A 17,979-nucleotide genomic window follows, 5' to 3' on the forward strand; every position below is an offset into this window, starting at 1 on the left:
TCTTGGGATCCTGTCAAAATCTAGTACTTTTATTTGCTTTCCAACCTCAGGTAGATTCCCTGGTGGCAAGAATTTCTGTAATAGAATAACATGGTGGTGAGAATTATGGGTTACATTCATTAAATAAATATTAGGGATAGCAACTACCTGCCTGTATTAGATACCTCTGCTAAAAGAGAAAAGCAGACAAGAATAGGGACTTAAGACCAGAGTTTCCAATTGCTCAGGCTTTTTCATCTCTGATTTTTTTGTGTGGCTAGGGATCAGAGGCTGCAAGGAAGAACTCTATGAGGGATTGCATACATGTAGAAAGGGAGAGAGAAACTCTGAGAAGCCTCTTCATTTCTCAGGGCATCTGTTCTAAGAGTTTCTACTGGGAGAAAATGGAGCATTAACCTATAGAATGGAGCAAATGTGTTTTAATGAAAGTCTTGCCTTGGATCCCTGCTCTCAAATAAACTTCAGTTGAGTCAGAGAAAAGAGATCAAGAGCATGAGTAGAAGCAAAAAAAAGAGATTAGGTGGTAGACATGAGGTGGGGGATTTTGTGTACCGAGGGGTCACAGGATGGCATTTTGGGCACTGGTAGTAGAGTTGATATTTTATGAGACTGCAAAATGGGTGCACACCAGTAGGGAACAACTCAGTTCTGTGGGGACTTCCTAGGTACAATAATGTGGTAAGTCCTGCTAAGCATTTCTGACAGCTAGGTGAAGGGCTGAAATGCCACCCCGCCTAGTGCCCAAGAGCATTCTAAGCTGGTCTTTCTTTAGCTTATTTATAATTCAGAAACTTTCCTCCGCTGATGAAAGCTCCAGTGGGCACAGCATTGTGTTTATCTTTAATCCCAACCTGAAATAGTGATGAGCTGTTCAGAGGCATGCTTGCACACCTACATGCTACACAGTTCCCTAGTTATTTTTAATTTGGTTTATAGAGAGTGTGAGGTTTCGCTAGGCAAAACCCTTCAGTGCTGCCTGATATTTTGGGTAGGAGAGTGCCTGTGCTTTGGGAGAAGTGAAGGATTAACAAATACAGTTTTATAACCCATTGTTCTGGGAGGGAGACTAATTATCTTGCTTTATTTAAACTAAGTCTTGACTGAATATATTTGAAGTCCTGAATATAACTGGTAGAAATATGCTAATATCGAGGTCAGGCTTTCTGAATATCTACAGTGCATTCAAGAACTAGTTGTCTAGATAACCACTTAAGCTATTAGTTCAGAAGAAAATCCTCATTTCGTTGCTGTGTGTTTTGATATAGTAGATGTGTTGTGTGGGAAGGTCATTTGGCTGCGAGAATTACAATTTGGCTTTTCACCCCTCATTGTCTTTTACTTCAGTATAATGACTGGCCACTATATTGGCTGTAAGTAACTTTGCGTAACTATGGGGAATTTGAAATATCTGTAAATTGGCAGTTAGAAATTGGAATAAAAGACCCAGAGCAACCTGGAAGCCCTGAGCCTTCAGTAAAATAAATGGTATTATTGATGCTTATTATTGCAGATATTGGATGATGGAGGGGATCTTACTCACTGGATTTATAAGAAGTATCCTAATATGTTCAAGAAAATCAAGGGCATAGTAGAGGAGAGTGTTACTGGAGTCCATAGGTAAGATTTGACATGGGCATACCTGGTGTTATGCAGCCTAGATATATATGCTGATAATCACATACCTATAGAATACATTATGTTAAAAATGGGAACATGCTATGAGGTGATGAGATCTGAGTCTGCACACTTTTTTTTTTTTTTTTAAACAATGCAAATAACAAACCTAAAATTGGGAGTGGGGGACAGGTAAGGGAACAAGTGTTGTCCTCATGTTTTCTAGTTGTTGTAATGAAATGACTGCTTGTCCTTTTTAGATGAATTCGTTCATTCCATAGATATTTATTTAACTTCTACAGTGAGCCAGGAACTTCTAGGATCTGTGCTAGGGATCTAGCAGTGGGCAAAACAGACAAAAACTTGGGTCCTCATAGAGCTTACATTTTGAAACAGAACAAGGATTTAGGGTTCTGTTTCTCAAATGAGCAGTAATTCCCTCGGTAAAATTGAAATAATTTCTGTTTACTATTATTCACTCATCAAGAACTGAAAGTATGAAATGGAAGTTTTAGGGAAGTAAATTCTGAATAAGCCACCATCACTGCTTCAATATATTGTGATCTTTCTGAATATACCATACCTTCAGACTCTTAGAAAGGGATGAATTTTGAATAAAACACCTCGTTCTAATTTTTTAGTTAATTCAACTTAAAATGAAACTCCTGTATGTAGATATACATATTTATAGGATGTATATGTATTGAGATTATAAAATTAAGGCTATTTGAAAGTTAAAATTGTTGCATTAGAGTAGTGGGATTAAAATAGTACTTAAAGTTACTCTTTATATAATTTAAAAGGGGAATAAAATCAATAAACAATTTAAAACTTTACATTTTAGGGCGCCTGGGTGGCTCAGTTGGTTAAGCGTCTGCCTTTGGCTCAGGTCATGATCCCAGGGTCCTGGGATCGAGTCCTGCATCGGGCTCCCTGCTCAGTGGGGAGCCTGCTTCTCCCTCTCCCTCTGCCTGCCGTTCTGCCTACTTGTGCTCTCTCTCTCTGTCAAATAAATAAAATCTTTTTTTAAAAAACAATAAAAAAATAAAATTTTACATTTTAATCCTTAAAATTTAGAGGTGGGTCAAAGATTTTCCCCACATGCCTTGTAACTAAGATTTTTATTTCTAAACTGGATACAGACTTCAGAAAGGTAGCCTTTATTTCTCTATATATACCTAATGGGATGAAATTAGTGTGTCTCATGCTCTCATGTCTACCCAATGAACATATTTCTGTAATTTGTTTTGAAACTGACAGTAGATTGCAGTATCTCATTGTTTTGTGTTCTTCTTGATTTCCCTCATCCTCAGGCTGTACCAGCTATCCAAGGCTGGGAAGCTGTGTGTTCCAGCCATGAACGTTAATGACTCGGTCACCAAACAGAAATTTGACAACCTCTACTGTTGCCGTGAATCAATTCTAGATGGGTAATGTTTTATTATCTTTGGAATGAACTTGAGTTGTTGAATTGAGGTTCTGAATTTTTTGGCTTTGGTTATTTCCGGAAATGATTCATGTAAGCACCTCTTGATCTATCACTACCATCATACTAAATATTTTATAACCCAGATCTACTGTTGCTATCCGGATACTATGAAAGCACATCTATTTTACTTTAAAAAAAAAAAAAAAAATCAGACTAGCCTCTGTCTATTGGTGGCAAAGTTTTTACTTTGTGACCCTATCAGGCCTGCAAGTCAGTAACTAAAGTCATAAACAGCTAAGAATCTTTGTTGATTTGGGAAAAGGTTCCTGGTGTTCCTATTCTAGGTCATGTTACCAGTTTTTAAATTCCAACCAGCATATAATTCTCTGGCCATCTGGAAAGTTGTGGTGAGCAAAGAGCCAATCCCAGAGGCATTTCTAGTTTTTTAAATATGTAATGACTACAAGTCTGACAAAATCTACTTAGGTATATACCAAATGCTGTGTTCTTCTAATGCCCAGTTTCTGTTTCTACACTTGCGTCCAGATATTCCTTCATCCTTGTTCAGAAGACTCAGTAATTCCCTATGTCAAACCATTAAGTTGGTTTAGAATATTGCCAAGCCAAATGGTTTCCATCATGTTTAGGTTAATGGAAAAGCTACAAAAGGGCCTGTGGGCCACATTACTAACCAGTCTGGACCGTAGGCAGTTTACAGCACCACAGGTGTTAGAGCCAGAAGGCCTGGCTTGGTTTGATTGTTGGCTCTATCACTTAGGTCTTGGAATAGTTATTTAACCTCTCTGTGCCTATTTCCTCATCTCTAAAATGGTGACAATAAGACCTACATCACAGAGTTATTGGGAGGATTAAATGAGATAAGGTAAGAACCTGGTGTTCAACATTAGTTCCCTTGCCCTTCTTTCTAGAACCCTGAACACTAAGTTCTGGATTGAATTCTATCTTAGGGGGGAAGCTTTTTGCTTGCTTTAAAATCTTTTTGGAGGGGGGCAAGTATTCAATGCAAATTCAGTTTGTTGGTAATTATTATTTCTATAGAGTCAATAGTATTATCAGATAGATTGGACATTTAAATGAATTCTCAATCCATCAGTCTGTTTATAGACTGTGTCTTGTTTTGGCTACATAAAAGTGTTATAGCTTATGTGAATAGCTTTGATGAATAGCTTTGCACCTGATATCTCTTGGGGAAGAGAGGCAGAAAAGCTCAAGAGTAAAGCAAAGGAAGCTCATAAATAAAATTTATTGATTTTCTTTGCTGTGATAACCATTCCAGGACCATTCTCCTAAACCATGACTTTTGAGTATGATAATAGCCCAGCCAGACTTACTCTCTTCACTCAACAAGAAATGCCTCTGCACTTAATTGATATATTTTTAAAAATTTATGTATTTATGTTAACATACACTGTTACATTAGTTTCAGGTGGACAGTATAGTGATTCAGCAGTTCCATACATCACTTGGTGTTCATCATAAGTGCATTCCTTAATTCTTATCACTTATTTCACCCATCTTCCCACCCACCTTCCCTCTGGTAACTTATCAATTTGTTCTCTGTAGTTACAAGTCTGTTTCTTTAGAAAAGAAAGAAAGTCTGTTTCTAGACATCTCTCTCTCCCTCCCTCTCTCTCTCTCTCTTTTTTTCCTGTGCTCATTTGTTTTGTTTCTTAAATTCCACATATGAGTGAGATCATATGGTATTTGTTTTTTCCCGACTGGCTTATTTCACTTAGCATTATGCTCTTCAGCTCCATCCATGTCGTTGAAATGGCAAGATTCCATTCTTTTTAATGGCTGAATAAGATTTGATATTTATTGAGTTTCACTGGGGCTCATGGAGTTGTACTAGTTCCCATTTAGGAGTTGTCAAATCATTAAAAAGACAAGATTCCTCTTTTATAGACTGTTTTCAACAGGAGAGGTAAACAGATAAGTGAATAGAAAGAGTCACATGGGTGCCTGGGTGGCTCAGATGGTTAAGTGTCTGCCTTTGTCTCAGGTCAGGATCCCAGGGTCTTGGGATCGAGTCCCCACATCGGGCTCCTGCTCAGTGGGGAGTCTGCTTCTCCCTCTCCCTCTGCCCCCTGCTCAGGATCTCTCTCTCTCATACACACTGTCTCTCTCCCGAATAAATAAATAATAAAATCTTAAAAAAAAAAAAAAAAGAGTCGCCAATATTTGTAGGAACTGTCTATCTCAGAATAGGCTAGTTTTAGTTGAAAACTTTTTTCTGCCTTGTAAGGGATTCCTAGAGAAGGGACACTGGCCGAAACCAAAGAGAAACCAGAACCTACTCCTACAAGTTCTTCCAAGAGACTCTAAAAACAATAAGGACATTTATTCTAGCTTCATAGAGAATCAGAGGCAAAAAAGTAGAGCATGTCTGAGAAGGAATCAGCCCCAGAAAGCTCACTCTCTCATGCAGTCAGTATTGGTGCATTTCTGAACTCTTCTCCCTCTAGCTGCCCATTACCCTCTGCATGGAATTAATGAGGGACCTGTTGGCCCTTTTGACGCTGCTAAACGTAGCACTCATTTATCAGGGTTATCTTCTATGTTTCTGTCTCATTCGGTAAGCTAGAATAATGTTTCCACTAAGCTAGAGCTTTGTCTTCTAAATAAAAAATGTTTTTATTTTCTTCCATCTTTTATTTCCAAAAATTATATAATAAATGTATATTGCTTTTTGTTTAAGAGTACTTTACAGTCTACAGCTTCTTCCCTTCTGCACCACTCCCAAGACAAGAGGAAAAAAGAAAAAAAAACCCTCTCCTATAGCTGGAATTGATCGGATAGCATAGAGTTAGAAAGTACATATATTCAACCTTTCTTTCCAGTCATTAGGTAGCATAGAAACCAGGCTTTCTTTCAGAATGGAACAAACAAACAAATATAAAACAAAGGGACCCAATCTAATCTTAAAGGAGAAACAAGAGAAGATTTTTCTGATTTAATGGTTTTTGTTCCTCTAGACTTAAAAGGACAACAGACATGATGTTTGGTGGAAAGCAGGTGGTGGTCTGTGGCTATGGAGAGGTAAAGCATAACCTTTCACTTACTGGGTGTATAAAATGTGATTTTGGTGAAATATACCAGATTCTTTTATTTAATGGATGTGAGAATACATTCACTCAGCACTCTAGATGGGAAAAAACTAACTTTAGAGGCCCTCTGGTTAAAGTACAATCTTTCTTTTTCCCTTTGCATTTTTGCCATTGTTTCTCAAGTTGATTTTCTGATTTATTCCAGTGCACTGTTTGTGATGTTCTCTTAGCTTGTGTTTTGATTATAAATCGTGAGTGTGGGTGTTCTTATGTACATGCATGTGCTAAACAGGGGTTAGGAGTTTGTTTATGAACTGCATTCATTTATTTGTTTTTTCTTGTTTTTCCCCAAGCATGAATCTATTCAGTGAAATTCCTTTTGGGGGCGGAAAAGGGTACAGTTTACCAGAAGCTTTGAGATGTTGTTTTCTCACTGACTTTCCTTATTATGTGTACTTTCTCCTTTCTTAAGGTGGGGAAGGGGTGCTGTGCTGCTTTAAAAGCTATGGGCTCTATTGTGTATGTAACTGAGATTGACCCCATCTGTGCTCTTCAAGCCTGGTAAGCATGCAAAAGGAGACTTGCTTTTTCCTCTATGCCACCATCTATTGGGATCTTGTAACTGCTGCCAAAGAATGGCCTGGTTAATGCCAAATTTTATCTTAGAGGGGCCCAGACCCTGAGAGATGCTGCTATTAACTGTAAGCTCCCCTCTTTCAAAGATCAAGTAGCTCTGCTCTGAGAAAGCAGAGACTATCAGAGAAGCTAAAATTTTTAATCCCTGTGGAAATAATAAGAAGGGATGACTTGAGCCAAAGAACAAGTAGCTCCTTACCTTCTCCATATATAATCCTCCTTTTTTTTTTTTAAAGTAAGCTCTACACCCAGCATGAGGCTTGAGCTCACGACCCCAAGATCAAGAGTTGCATGCTCCACCAGCTGAGCCATCCAGGCACCCCAACCCTTCTCCCTTTGAAAACAATGATCAAAAAAGAAATAAGTTGGCATCAGATCCTCTCTGATGTGATGCACTGAAAAGAACACTTCTGTGATATTCTCCCCCTAAATGTATAACCTGAATCTCATCAGGAGGAAACATCAGGCAAATCCAGATAAAATCTGCTGTCTCTGAGTGAAGGGTATAGGGGAGTTTGTACTATTTTTGTAATTCTTAAGTTTGAAATTATTTCAAAATGAAAGGTTAAAAAATAGTTCCTGTCTCATCCATAAAATGTGGCTAATGATGACTACCTCAAAGAGTTGCAAAAGTTCAGTAAAAGAATTACATAAGTATTACATATGATTATACATTATATAATAAATATGTAATTCTATAAAGTATAGAACTGTTGTCACAAAATAAATGCTCACTAAATGGTAGATATTATTAATATTGCCTCTTGCCATCCTTAGTAGGATGGAAATACCACTGTTCCTGAAAACTATTGCAGAGTTCTGATGTCTGTAGCCTCCATAACCCACCCATTCTTTACCATTAACCCTCAGGTTAGAGTAAGGCATGGCATAAAGATTTTGCTATACCCATTTTCCCCTGCTTTCTACTCCTCACACATTCCAGCCATAAACCACAAATTTCCCCAATAGAGCTGTTGGCTTTCTCTGAGTCAGGGTTCATTAACATGTTTTAATACTGATTGAGACACTGATTCAAATTAACTTATAGACACGAACTGATCACTTACTGTATAATAGGTACTGTGCTCTGTGCTTAGGATGAATAAGATGAATATATGAATGAGGCAAGGTCCCACTGTGAGTGGAATAGTGCTATGATGGGGGTAAACGGTACATGCTTCTGTAGGAGCCAAAGGAGAAACATCCAACTAAAGAGCAAAGACGCAGGGTAGGAAGAGATGTCAATAGGGCTGAGTCCTGAAACATGTGTTAAGTCATTTCTTAGTTTGGAAGTAAGTTCCAGGTAAAAGGAACATGTCACAAGGAGGGTAGTCACTGAGGAAGGAGAGAGCATGGCACATTTAAGAGGATGGAAATACTTTAGTGTAGCTGGCAGAGAGGATAAATTTGGGGGAATGGTAATAGCTAAGGTAGGAATCATTATGTGGATATAATCATATATCTGCATAAATATTTAGGTCTTACCCTGAGAACAGGCAATCTCACTGAAGTATTTTAAGCAAGGAAGTGACATGATCTAAATTGCATGTAGGGAAATTACTCTGCAAAGTAAATTAGACATAAACCTAGAGATGATGAGATTGGGCCAGGGGCTATTATAGGAATCCAGGCAAGAGGTAATAAGACCTGAACATACACAAGACCAGCACATCTGGAGGGGAGGGGACCGATTCAAGAGATTTTAAAGAATTAAGGAAAACAACCGGATTTGGTGACAACTTCAGTTAGGGAGAGGGAGTAGGCTAGGACATTCTAGTTTATCTGGCTCATACAGTTGGGTGAACAGTAATGCTATTGATCAAAATAGAAAATATGAAAGAGGAAATAGATTTTAGGAGTATAGAGAAGATAATGAGTTTTTTTTCAAACCCAATAAATTTGAGATTCTTATGGGACATCCGGGAGAAGCTATCCAATAGACAGTTTGATCCAAGGCTCTGCAGCTTCAGAGAGTCTAACCTAAAGATATATTTGTGCAGATCAGCCACTAAGAAGAGTCATTTGCAGCCAAGGGAAGGGTATGTGGATAAATTCTGAAAGAATAAAGAAGAGAGTCAGGGCAGAACTCTACAGAGTACCAACATTTAAAGATTGAGTAAGATTGAAAAGGAACAATCAGAAAAGTAGGAGGAAAACCAGGCGAGAACAGTGTCATGGGCTCCAAGGAGTATAGTTTTAAGAAGGTAAATAATGTTTAATGTAGGAAATTAAATGATGTAAGAGTCTGTTTTTGTTTTTTGTGTTTTTTTTTGGTATCCAGAAGATTGTTGATGATCTTGGGGAGAGTAGTTTCAATGGGGTAAGATTCAGGGGCTAAATTGCACTTTCTAGAAACTCTGTTTGGAAATCTCATGGTAACCCCTGGCTCTCTATTTTCAGGAAGAATTAAGTTGCAGTGATGCAAAAAAAAAAAAAAAAAAAAAAACCCTTTATTTCTGTCCTGTATGAACTGAGGAGATGGTTTGAATTTTTCACTGCTAAGAATAATCTAGCTATATCAAGAAGTGACAGTGTAGGTACTGAAGGAACTTGGTAATAGCTTTTGAGGTTCTGTAGCAAAAGGCTCCCAATTGCCTATTATCAGGTTAATTGATCATGCTTTATTTTTACAGTATGGACGGATTTCGACTGGTGAAATTAAATGAGGTCATCCGGCAAGTGGATATTGTTATTACCTGTACAGGTATGATTTTGACATGTACAATGGAGTGGCACTTGGGAATGCTTTCATGGAAAAAGTGAAAAATGACTGGAAATGTTCTGAATAAAACCAAACTCGAAAAGCCAGACACAGAGGTCTACAAAACCAGTCAATCTTTCACGCTCTTCCCACCTCTTTAGAACTCTGACCAAAAGTATATACCATCTAGGTCATCCCTAGAGGAAAGTTTCTTTAACTGTTCTGTATCTCCATCCATGTCAACTACCAAAGAGATGACTAGAGATAAGTTTTATTTGGGAAACCAGACCTTATACTTGTACATTTGGTTTTTTATTTTACTTCCAAAAGTAAAGTATATTTCTCTCTAGTCTCTGTAATTAAAGCAGGCCTAGAGCAAAATTCATAGTAGAGAAAGTGGGAAAGGCAGTTGTATTAATTCCCAAAGAGGTAGATTGGAGTTTTAGAGGGGAATATGCAGAAATGGCTAGTTTCCTTGGACTGAGATACTTTGTCTTTATGGTGGGACCATAAACTGCTAGAACACTGGTTTTTATTTGTAATTATATTTTAGAGGGGGAAAATCAGAATATTTAAGAGTAAAAATATATTTGTAGCCACAGGGTGAGATGGGGACAGAGAAGAGGGACCATAAGAAACTGTTCTTGCTTCACATCAACCCCCTTATGTCTTTTTTTATAGCTTTATTGAGATGTGATTCACAAACCATACATTTCACTCATTTTAAGTGTACCTTTCAGTATTTTCTAGCAAATTCACAGGATCATACAACCATCACCACAATCTAATTTTTTTATTGAGATATAATTCACATACCATAAAATTTACCCTTTTAAAGTATATAGTTCAGTGGTTTTTAGTGAAGTTGTACAATGTCTGATTCCAGAAACTTCATCACCCCAAAAAAGAAATCCCATACCATTAGCAGTTAGTCCTCATTCTTTCACTCTACCTTTACTCCAGCCCTATGCAACCATTAATTTCTCTGTTTCTATAGATTTGCCTATTTCATATCAATGGGCTCCTACAGTATGTGGTCTTTTGTGACTGGCTTTTTTCACTTAGCATAGTGTTTTCGAAGTTCATCCATATGGTAGTATGTGTTGATATTTCATTCCTTTTTACTGCTGAATTATATTTCATTTTAAGGATAATACCACATTTTGTTTATCAGTTCATTGGTTGGTAGACACTTGGGTTGTTTTCACTTTTTGTCTATTTTGAATAATGTTGCTATGAACGTTGTGTACAGTGTTTTTCTGCAAACATGTTTTCCATCATCATGAATATTTACCTACCTATATATTCCTAGGAATTGCTGGATCATATGATGATAACTCTACTTTTAATATTTTGAGGAATTGCCAAGCTTTTCCAAATAGATGGCACCATTTTACAATCCCACCAAGAATGTATAGGGGTTACAATTTTTCCACATCCTTGCCAACACTTGTTATTGTCTGTTGTTTAGTATAGCTGTCCTAGTAGGTGTGAAATGGTGTTTCACTGTGGTTTTGTTTTTTCAAGATTTTTATCCAAATAATCTCTACACCCAATATGGGGCTCAAACTCACAACCCCAAGATCAAGAGTCACACACTCCACCAACTGAGCCAGTACACTCCTCATTGTGGTTTTGATTTGCATTTCCCTAATGACTAATAATGTTGAACATCTTTTCATGTACATATTGACACATCTTTTGTACTTCTTGTTTTGAGAAATGTCTATTCAGATCCTTTGCTCATTTTTAAATTGGGTTATTTGCCTTTTTATTATTGAGTTGTAAGAGTTCTTTATAAATTTTGGATACAAGTCCCTTATCAGTTATATGATTTGCAAATATTTTGTCCCATTCGTGGGTTGTCTTTTCATTTTCTTTTTTTTTTTTTAAAGATTTTATTTATTTTTTAGAGAGCGAGTGAGCGAGAAACAGCATGAGAGGGGAGAGGGTCAGAGGGAGAAGCAGGCTCCCCGCTGAGCCGGGAGCCCGATGTGGGACTCGATCCCAGGACCCTGGGATCATGACCTGAGCCGAAGGCAGATGCTTAACCATCTGAGCCACCCAGGCGCCCGTCTTTTCACTTTCTTGATTATATCATTTGCAGCACAAGTTTATTTTTTCTTTGGTTGCTTGTACTTTAGGTGTTATATCTAAGAAACCATTGCCTAACCCAAGAACACAAAAATTTATTCCTATGTTCTCCTAAGAGTTTTATAGCTTTAGCTCTTACATTTAGGACAAGTTAAATTTCACATATGGTGTGAAGTAGGGGTCCAACTTCATTTCTTTTCATGTGGATATCTCCTCTATTTTTAAGGTAACAAGAATGTGGTAACCAGAGAGCACTTGGACCGTATGAAGAATAGCTGCATCGTTTGTAACATGGGACATTCCAACACAGAGATTGACGTGGTAAGATTAAGTAACTCATTATTGGGGGCTTTTTTTCTCTCCTTCCCAAGAAATATAAACTGGAAGAGGAAAGAGAAGAGTCACCAGCCATCCTAAACAGGAGTGGCCTAGCAGAACTGTCCACAGTCTGTTCACTTACTAGCCCTATGATCTGTGCTTATGGATACCATAAAGCTTCTTCATCTCAATCATTTCAAATGATGATTTTCTTCCACTCAAGCTTGATACCTACTTACACTATAAGCCATTTTATCTATTGCTTTGGTTCTCTGATTTGATTATATATTCACCCTAAAATTATCCAATCCAACATAACACTTGGTCCTACTACATCGCCCAAGTAATAGTTAATAGAAGTATTATTTATTTCTTTTCAGACTTACCAAAGTATCTCTCAGTTTGACTTTCACTCTGGTTTTAAATTTTTATGGCATTTTTCTGGCACAACTGTATTTCTCTCTGGGTAAATGGCTCAAGCAAAGCATGCTTTCATCTGCCCTGAGGGCTGCTCTGATTGAGCTTCAGCATTGCCAGGTAAGGATCAGTTGATATATTGAGAGTCTGTTGGATAATATCTATTTTAAATGGTTTCTCTTTTTAACTGTGCTCTATTCTTCTGTTATTAAAAATAGCTGGGAAAACAACCTAGCAAAGCCTACTTCTACCCCTGAGCTTTCTGAGTGGCATGGCTCCATTACTTTTGTCTTATCAGATTATTTTCCTTCTAATGAATAATTTCTTTTTTTCAGTATTGAAATTTAAATACTGAATGGTTTGGTTTGGTTTGGTTTTTTTTTTTTTTTGGTTAAGTTTCACTTATGTGCCATACTGCCCTTTTACTAAATAGTCAAAGATATTAATATTTCTAAAACTGTCTAGCACATGATTGTCCTTTTCCAAATTAATCTGCTTAGAGAGCCCCCAAATGGGAAAAGCTTAAGGGAAATAGTCATGCTCTGATATCTAAAGAGAAATCTTCTGAGTAAGGGAAGGGGGAAGGAATTTTCTCTCCTAAACCCTTCAGCTCTTAAATAAAAACAATTTCAAATGTAATTGTGTAATTTTTATATTTTTACTTTATCTCATTTCATCCTCTTGACTATCCCACAAGGCATTATTCTTATTCCCGATTTTCAATTGGAAAACCAAGAACTTAAGTCCATTGTTCAGTCATATACATTGATTCAAAAATGAAATTGGAGCACAAAATTAAGGTTTTTTTTACTTCCAGTCCAGTTTTTGTTTTGTTTTGTTTTCCTGTACATTGTACTATTACCTCCTCATGATTTCTAGGTAAGCTTTGAATTGTGATGGTAATCTGTCCTCTAAAGCAAATAAGTAATCTCTCAGGATAAAGGCTAGGAGACTCCTCTACCTTCAATCATAAATATTTATTGTGTGATTGCTATATGCCGAGTGCTGTTGTAGATGCTTGGAGTCAGTGAACAAAACAGGCAAAGATTCCTGCCCTCAAAGAGCTTACATTTTAGAGGAGCTTGAGTAGCCATGTGGATTTTTAGGTGAAAAACATTTTGTGAACAGTCAGAGCAAATGCCCTAAGGCAGGAGTGTACCTAGTCTGTTTGAGGATCAGCAATGAGGCCAGTGTGGTTGGAGCAGAATGAGCATGGGTCAGGGAAGAGTGGAAAATAAGGTCAAAGAAGGAATGAGCCAGATCTTCTGGGGTCTCATAGGCCATTGTAAGAACTCCTGATTATAGTCTGAGAGAAATAGGGTGCCATTGCCAGATTTGTAATAATCTGACTTCAATTTTAAAAGGATGACTTTTATTTTAAAAGGAAAAGGATCACCCTGGCTGCTGTGTTGGTACTAGACCTAGTTTTGCAGGTATTGCTAGGGAGCTCCCTATATCTGGCACCAACACTAGCCAAGGCGCTCTTTGTGCTCTTCTTTGCACAAGGTATATGACTAAACTAAATGATCCAGAAAGGGAGAGGCTCAGAAGGGCTTCCGAAAAGTTAAGTTACTCAACCTTTGGTGATAGTGTCACAGGACATAGAAAATGAAATTTAAGGAAATAGCAAACTCAACTAATAACTGAAACCAGAATGTTCATTCACTATTTAATTTGTATTGATGATTGGTCTGTTCTGTGCTGAGTATTTATTGGCTGAAGAAATAGTGAAGAACATCCCTGCTCTTGTGGCACTTATATTCTAGTGCAGGACACAGACAATAAACAAATAGTTTCATCAGTTAGTGCCTAGTATTGAAGAAAAACAGCAAGGTGGGGACATTGAGAATGATATTTTAGTTAAGGTGATCAAGGAAGGTCTCTTTGAGGAGATAACATTTGAACAAAATGAGTTGAAGGAATAAGCCATCCGAGCATTCTATTCAGAGAGAATGGTGTGTAAAAGATGCTAAGGTAGAAAAGTGCTTGATGTTTGAGGAACAGAAAAGAGGCCATTGTGGCAAGAACAGAATGGGCACAGGGATGAGAATAAGAGGCAGCTAAAGGAGGGTAGTGGGTTATGTAGGTGTTTGTAGGCCACAATGAGGACTTCGGATTTTATTCTGGTTATAAGGAAAGCTGTTGGAAGCCATTCCATGGGCGCCTGGCTGGCTCAGTCAGTAGAGCACACAACTCTTTTTTTTTCTTTCTTTTTTTTTTTTAAAGATTTTATTTATTCATTCAAGACACAGAGATACAGAGAAAGAGAGAGAGCACGAGCAGGGGGAGAAGCAGAGGGAGAAGCAGGCTCCCCGCTGAGCCAGGAGCCAGACGTGGGGCTCGATCCCAGGACCCTGGCATCATGACCCAAGCCGAAGGCAGACGCTTAACCATCTGAGCCACCCAGGCGCCCCAGAGCACGCAATTCTTGATCTCGGTCCTGAGTTCAAGCCCCACGTTGGGCATAGAGATTACTTAAAAAAAGAGGAAGCCATTCCAATGGGAAAGTTTAGACCAGGTGACTGACAAAATCTGATTTGTTTTAACAGATTACTCTGGCTGTGGAATAAAGAAATCATTTCTGGAGCTTGAGTAGTGATAGGGGGCATAATAGGAGGCTCTCTCAGTATTTCCAGTGATAGAAGGTCGTAGCTCAGATGACGTGGGTAAGCAGTGGAGGTGATGTATTGTGAAGGTAGGGCAATTGGGATTTGCCAGATGGCTTGGATGTAGAGAGTGAAAAAGAAGAAAGTCTCTATAAGTTATCTCAGTGAAACGATGAAAGTGAATGATTCAGTAAATTTTTCCAGATATTTTTAGCAACCAAAAATGTAAGCGTTTTTAGCTTTTTGTAGTTTTTTTTGGTGTGTGGGAATTTATAGTTTTACCTAACCTTGAGATGTTGACTGCTGCATTTCTAGAAAGGAGTATCTCGTCAAAAGAGTTGGTCATTTAGAAAACTGCAGTTTTTTCTGAGAGATATTAATGCTATGACTACTTAGGGAACCTGTGATAGGGATTGTGCTCTTAGCTGCCTTTTGGCCATGTCTTTCTTTCACATGTTTCCTTTTCTCTTGAAAACAGACCTGCCTACCCATATGCATCACATAGATGGCCAGTGTGATTGTAAGCTTCACAATTCAAGTGGCTAAACCATTATGTATACATACTTTAAAAGTTTTTGCCAGCAAAAGAATTAGAACCTGGGACTTGCTATTGACTCTGCACTTTGCAGGACTAGAACCACAGTTGTTCTCCCTGAAAAAAATTGATATGCACTATCCAAAATCATATAATACCAGTTTGTGCAAGCTAATTATTTACAGTGAGATGTACCCCTTGTTTGGGAACACAGTCACAATAAGGAACCTTTTTCCTGGTAGATTGCTTAGTGATTATAAATCAACAGAAAAGACATTGGGATGTTTTTAAGAGAATTTTTTTAAGATTTATTTATTTATTCGAGAGAGAGAGAATACATGTGCAGGGGGAGGGGCAGAGGGAGAGGGAGAGGGAGAATCTCAAGCAGACTCCGTGTGGAGCTGGACTCAGGGCTGGATCTCGTGACCCTGAGATCATGACCTGAGCCAAAATCAAGCATCGGGTGCTTAACTGACTGAGCCAACCCAGGCACCCCCTTTAAGAGAAATTCTTACAAAACTGTGCTGGTCATAGGAAATCCTTCTCTCAAGAAGTGTAACTGTCCGATAAACTTACTAGGTTATGGGAGCCGCCTGGACAGTGCTAGAGATAATGTGACTTAGTTCCTCTTCAAACCCTGTTTTAACTGACCTCAGGTCTTTTGCTAGCAGCACAACCATTCCAGTGTTCCAGCACACTGCCTCAACAAAGCATTGATCATTTTATGATGTTCATAAGAAGTGTCCCTTCTTTGATTCCACCATATCTTTTTCTCCCAGGGAAGACTTCCTAAGACAGAAGACTCCTTTTATCATGGTGTCACCTTTTTACTCCCAATCACCAAGATTGCTTGGCCTCTGGAAGATTAAGAGTGTGAGACACTAAGAACCTGAACTACTTTAAATACCAGTGTGACCAAGCAATATCTTTTGGCTCTACATGGTTATTGCCCTCCATGTTGTTATTTCTAAAGGCTAAGGGATTTACTTTGTATATCCTTAACTTCCCAAAGTGGTCTATTTGTTTAAATTCTTTTTAAACAGTGTTTATTTATAAAAAAAATCTTAATTCTAACTTTAAAGTAATACTTGCTTAGTATAAAAATTCAAGCAAGGTAAATATGTTTAAAGAAGGAAGTAGAACATTTACAAAATTGGGGTTCTAGTATATTGTTCTGCAACTTTATTTTTTCACTTAACAATAATGAATGGTTTTCATGTTAACGCATACAGATCTACTTTTTTTATATAAGAATTGCATAATATTCCATTGTATGAGATTCTCTGGATTTACTTAGCCATTCCCTTATTAAATTACATTTTTTGCTATTATAAATAACACTGGATTGAACATTCTTGGGCACTTACAATTCTGAACTTGAGCAAGTGTTTCTATAGGATGGAGCCCTAAAGGTGAAACTGGTCAGAGATTAAGTACATATAAAGATATGTTCGCTACTACCAAATTGCTCTTTAGATAAAGATTGAATGAAATTATGAAACTTGAAATCTCAAGACATTTTCTATTTCTCATCTACCTAATAAAGAAATGGTCTAGATCATTAATATAGTCCTAAATATACTGAAATATAATTATGTCTGTCTTTCCCACTAGATTGGTAATGAAAAGATGATACAGTCCCTGTCCATAAATAGCTCACAGTCTAGTAGAGGAGTCCACAGTCTCATCTATAATAGTGTCCTTTACTACATTGCCTGGAATAAATATAATATGTACTCAGCAAATGATTATTGTATAACTAAAGTGTTTCTCTATTTGTCTGAAAACTGCTGTTTGGCAGAACTTCTCAATTTTACCAACTGAGCCAATGGATGGTTTCAGAATATGGACTCCCTTTCTATTTTAGGCATGGCCTACTGGAAGAAGGAAGTTGTTATCTTAAGTCTAAACCCTGTGACTGTTACTTGATTGCTGCTGTTAATAAACTTAACATTTCTTCTCTTGTTCTCGGAATATATACAGAAATGGAAGGAGGGTGAGCTGTTGGGAGCTTTACTCTGCCATTAAGCATTTCTCTAAAGGCTACCTCACATTTGCACTTAGGTCACGAAGCTTCTGTAACTTTAGGGTGACCCACTGTCATTGAGAAGGTGGAACCTGGGACATGAGGACATGAAGGCAGAACCTTGGGCCCCAGCATGCTATATTTAGGACAACCAGCCTTCTCTAACAAATCCCACTTAGCTCTGATCCTTCTTTTTTCTGTTTCTCTTCAGCACTTATGTATTCTGTTTGCTCTGTATTAATTTGCACTTGTTTGCATGTTGCTTTATAAGTATTTTAAAGGCTTTTTCCCCCCTCACATATGCATTGTTTTGTGTCCCCAGCTAAAGTATGAGCTTTTTGAAGGCAGAAACCATGTCTGTGGTTTCTTTTGTATTTCCCATAGCACCTTATACTGTGCTTAGCAGTACACTCTATGTTGTGGAATGACATCCTGAGTGATCCCTTCCTGGCTGGGCCTAAGATTAAATTCCCCGAAATGGAACAGTCCTAACCAACCCGGGACAGGTATTCTCCGTCTGGCATGTTGGTTGCTC

General features: G+C 37.9%; 1 protein-coding gene across 5 annotated transcripts in view; it reads left to right on the plus strand.

Annotated features, from left to right (window-relative positions):
• AHCYL2 (adenosylhomocysteinase like 2) overlaps nucleotides 1-17,979 on the plus strand; it is a 164,589-nt gene that overhangs the window by 139,569 nt on the left and 7,041 nt on the right. For all 5 annotated transcript variants that reach the window (XM_035021081.1, XM_035021082.1, XM_035021085.1 and 2 more), the window contains 6 exons: nucleotides 1,511-1,617; nucleotides 2,928-3,044; nucleotides 6,040-6,103; nucleotides 6,584-6,672; nucleotides 9,381-9,451; nucleotides 11,769-11,863. In XM_035021081.1, coding sequence (XP_034876972.1) covers nucleotides 1,511-1,617; nucleotides 2,928-3,044; nucleotides 6,040-6,103; nucleotides 6,584-6,672; nucleotides 9,381-9,451; nucleotides 11,769-11,863 — 543 coding nt within the window. The remainder of the gene's footprint in view (nucleotides 1-1,510; nucleotides 1,618-2,927; nucleotides 3,045-6,039; nucleotides 6,104-6,583; nucleotides 6,673-9,380; nucleotides 9,452-11,768; nucleotides 11,864-17,979) is intronic.

The sequence above is a fragment of the Mirounga leonina genome, unplaced genomic scaffold, assembly GCF_011800145.1.
Source record: "Mirounga leonina isolate KUSES-001 unplaced genomic scaffold, KU_Mleo_1.0 Mir_174, whole genome shotgun sequence".
Taxonomy (NCBI): Eukaryota; Metazoa; Chordata; class Mammalia; order Carnivora; family Phocidae; genus Mirounga; species Mirounga leonina.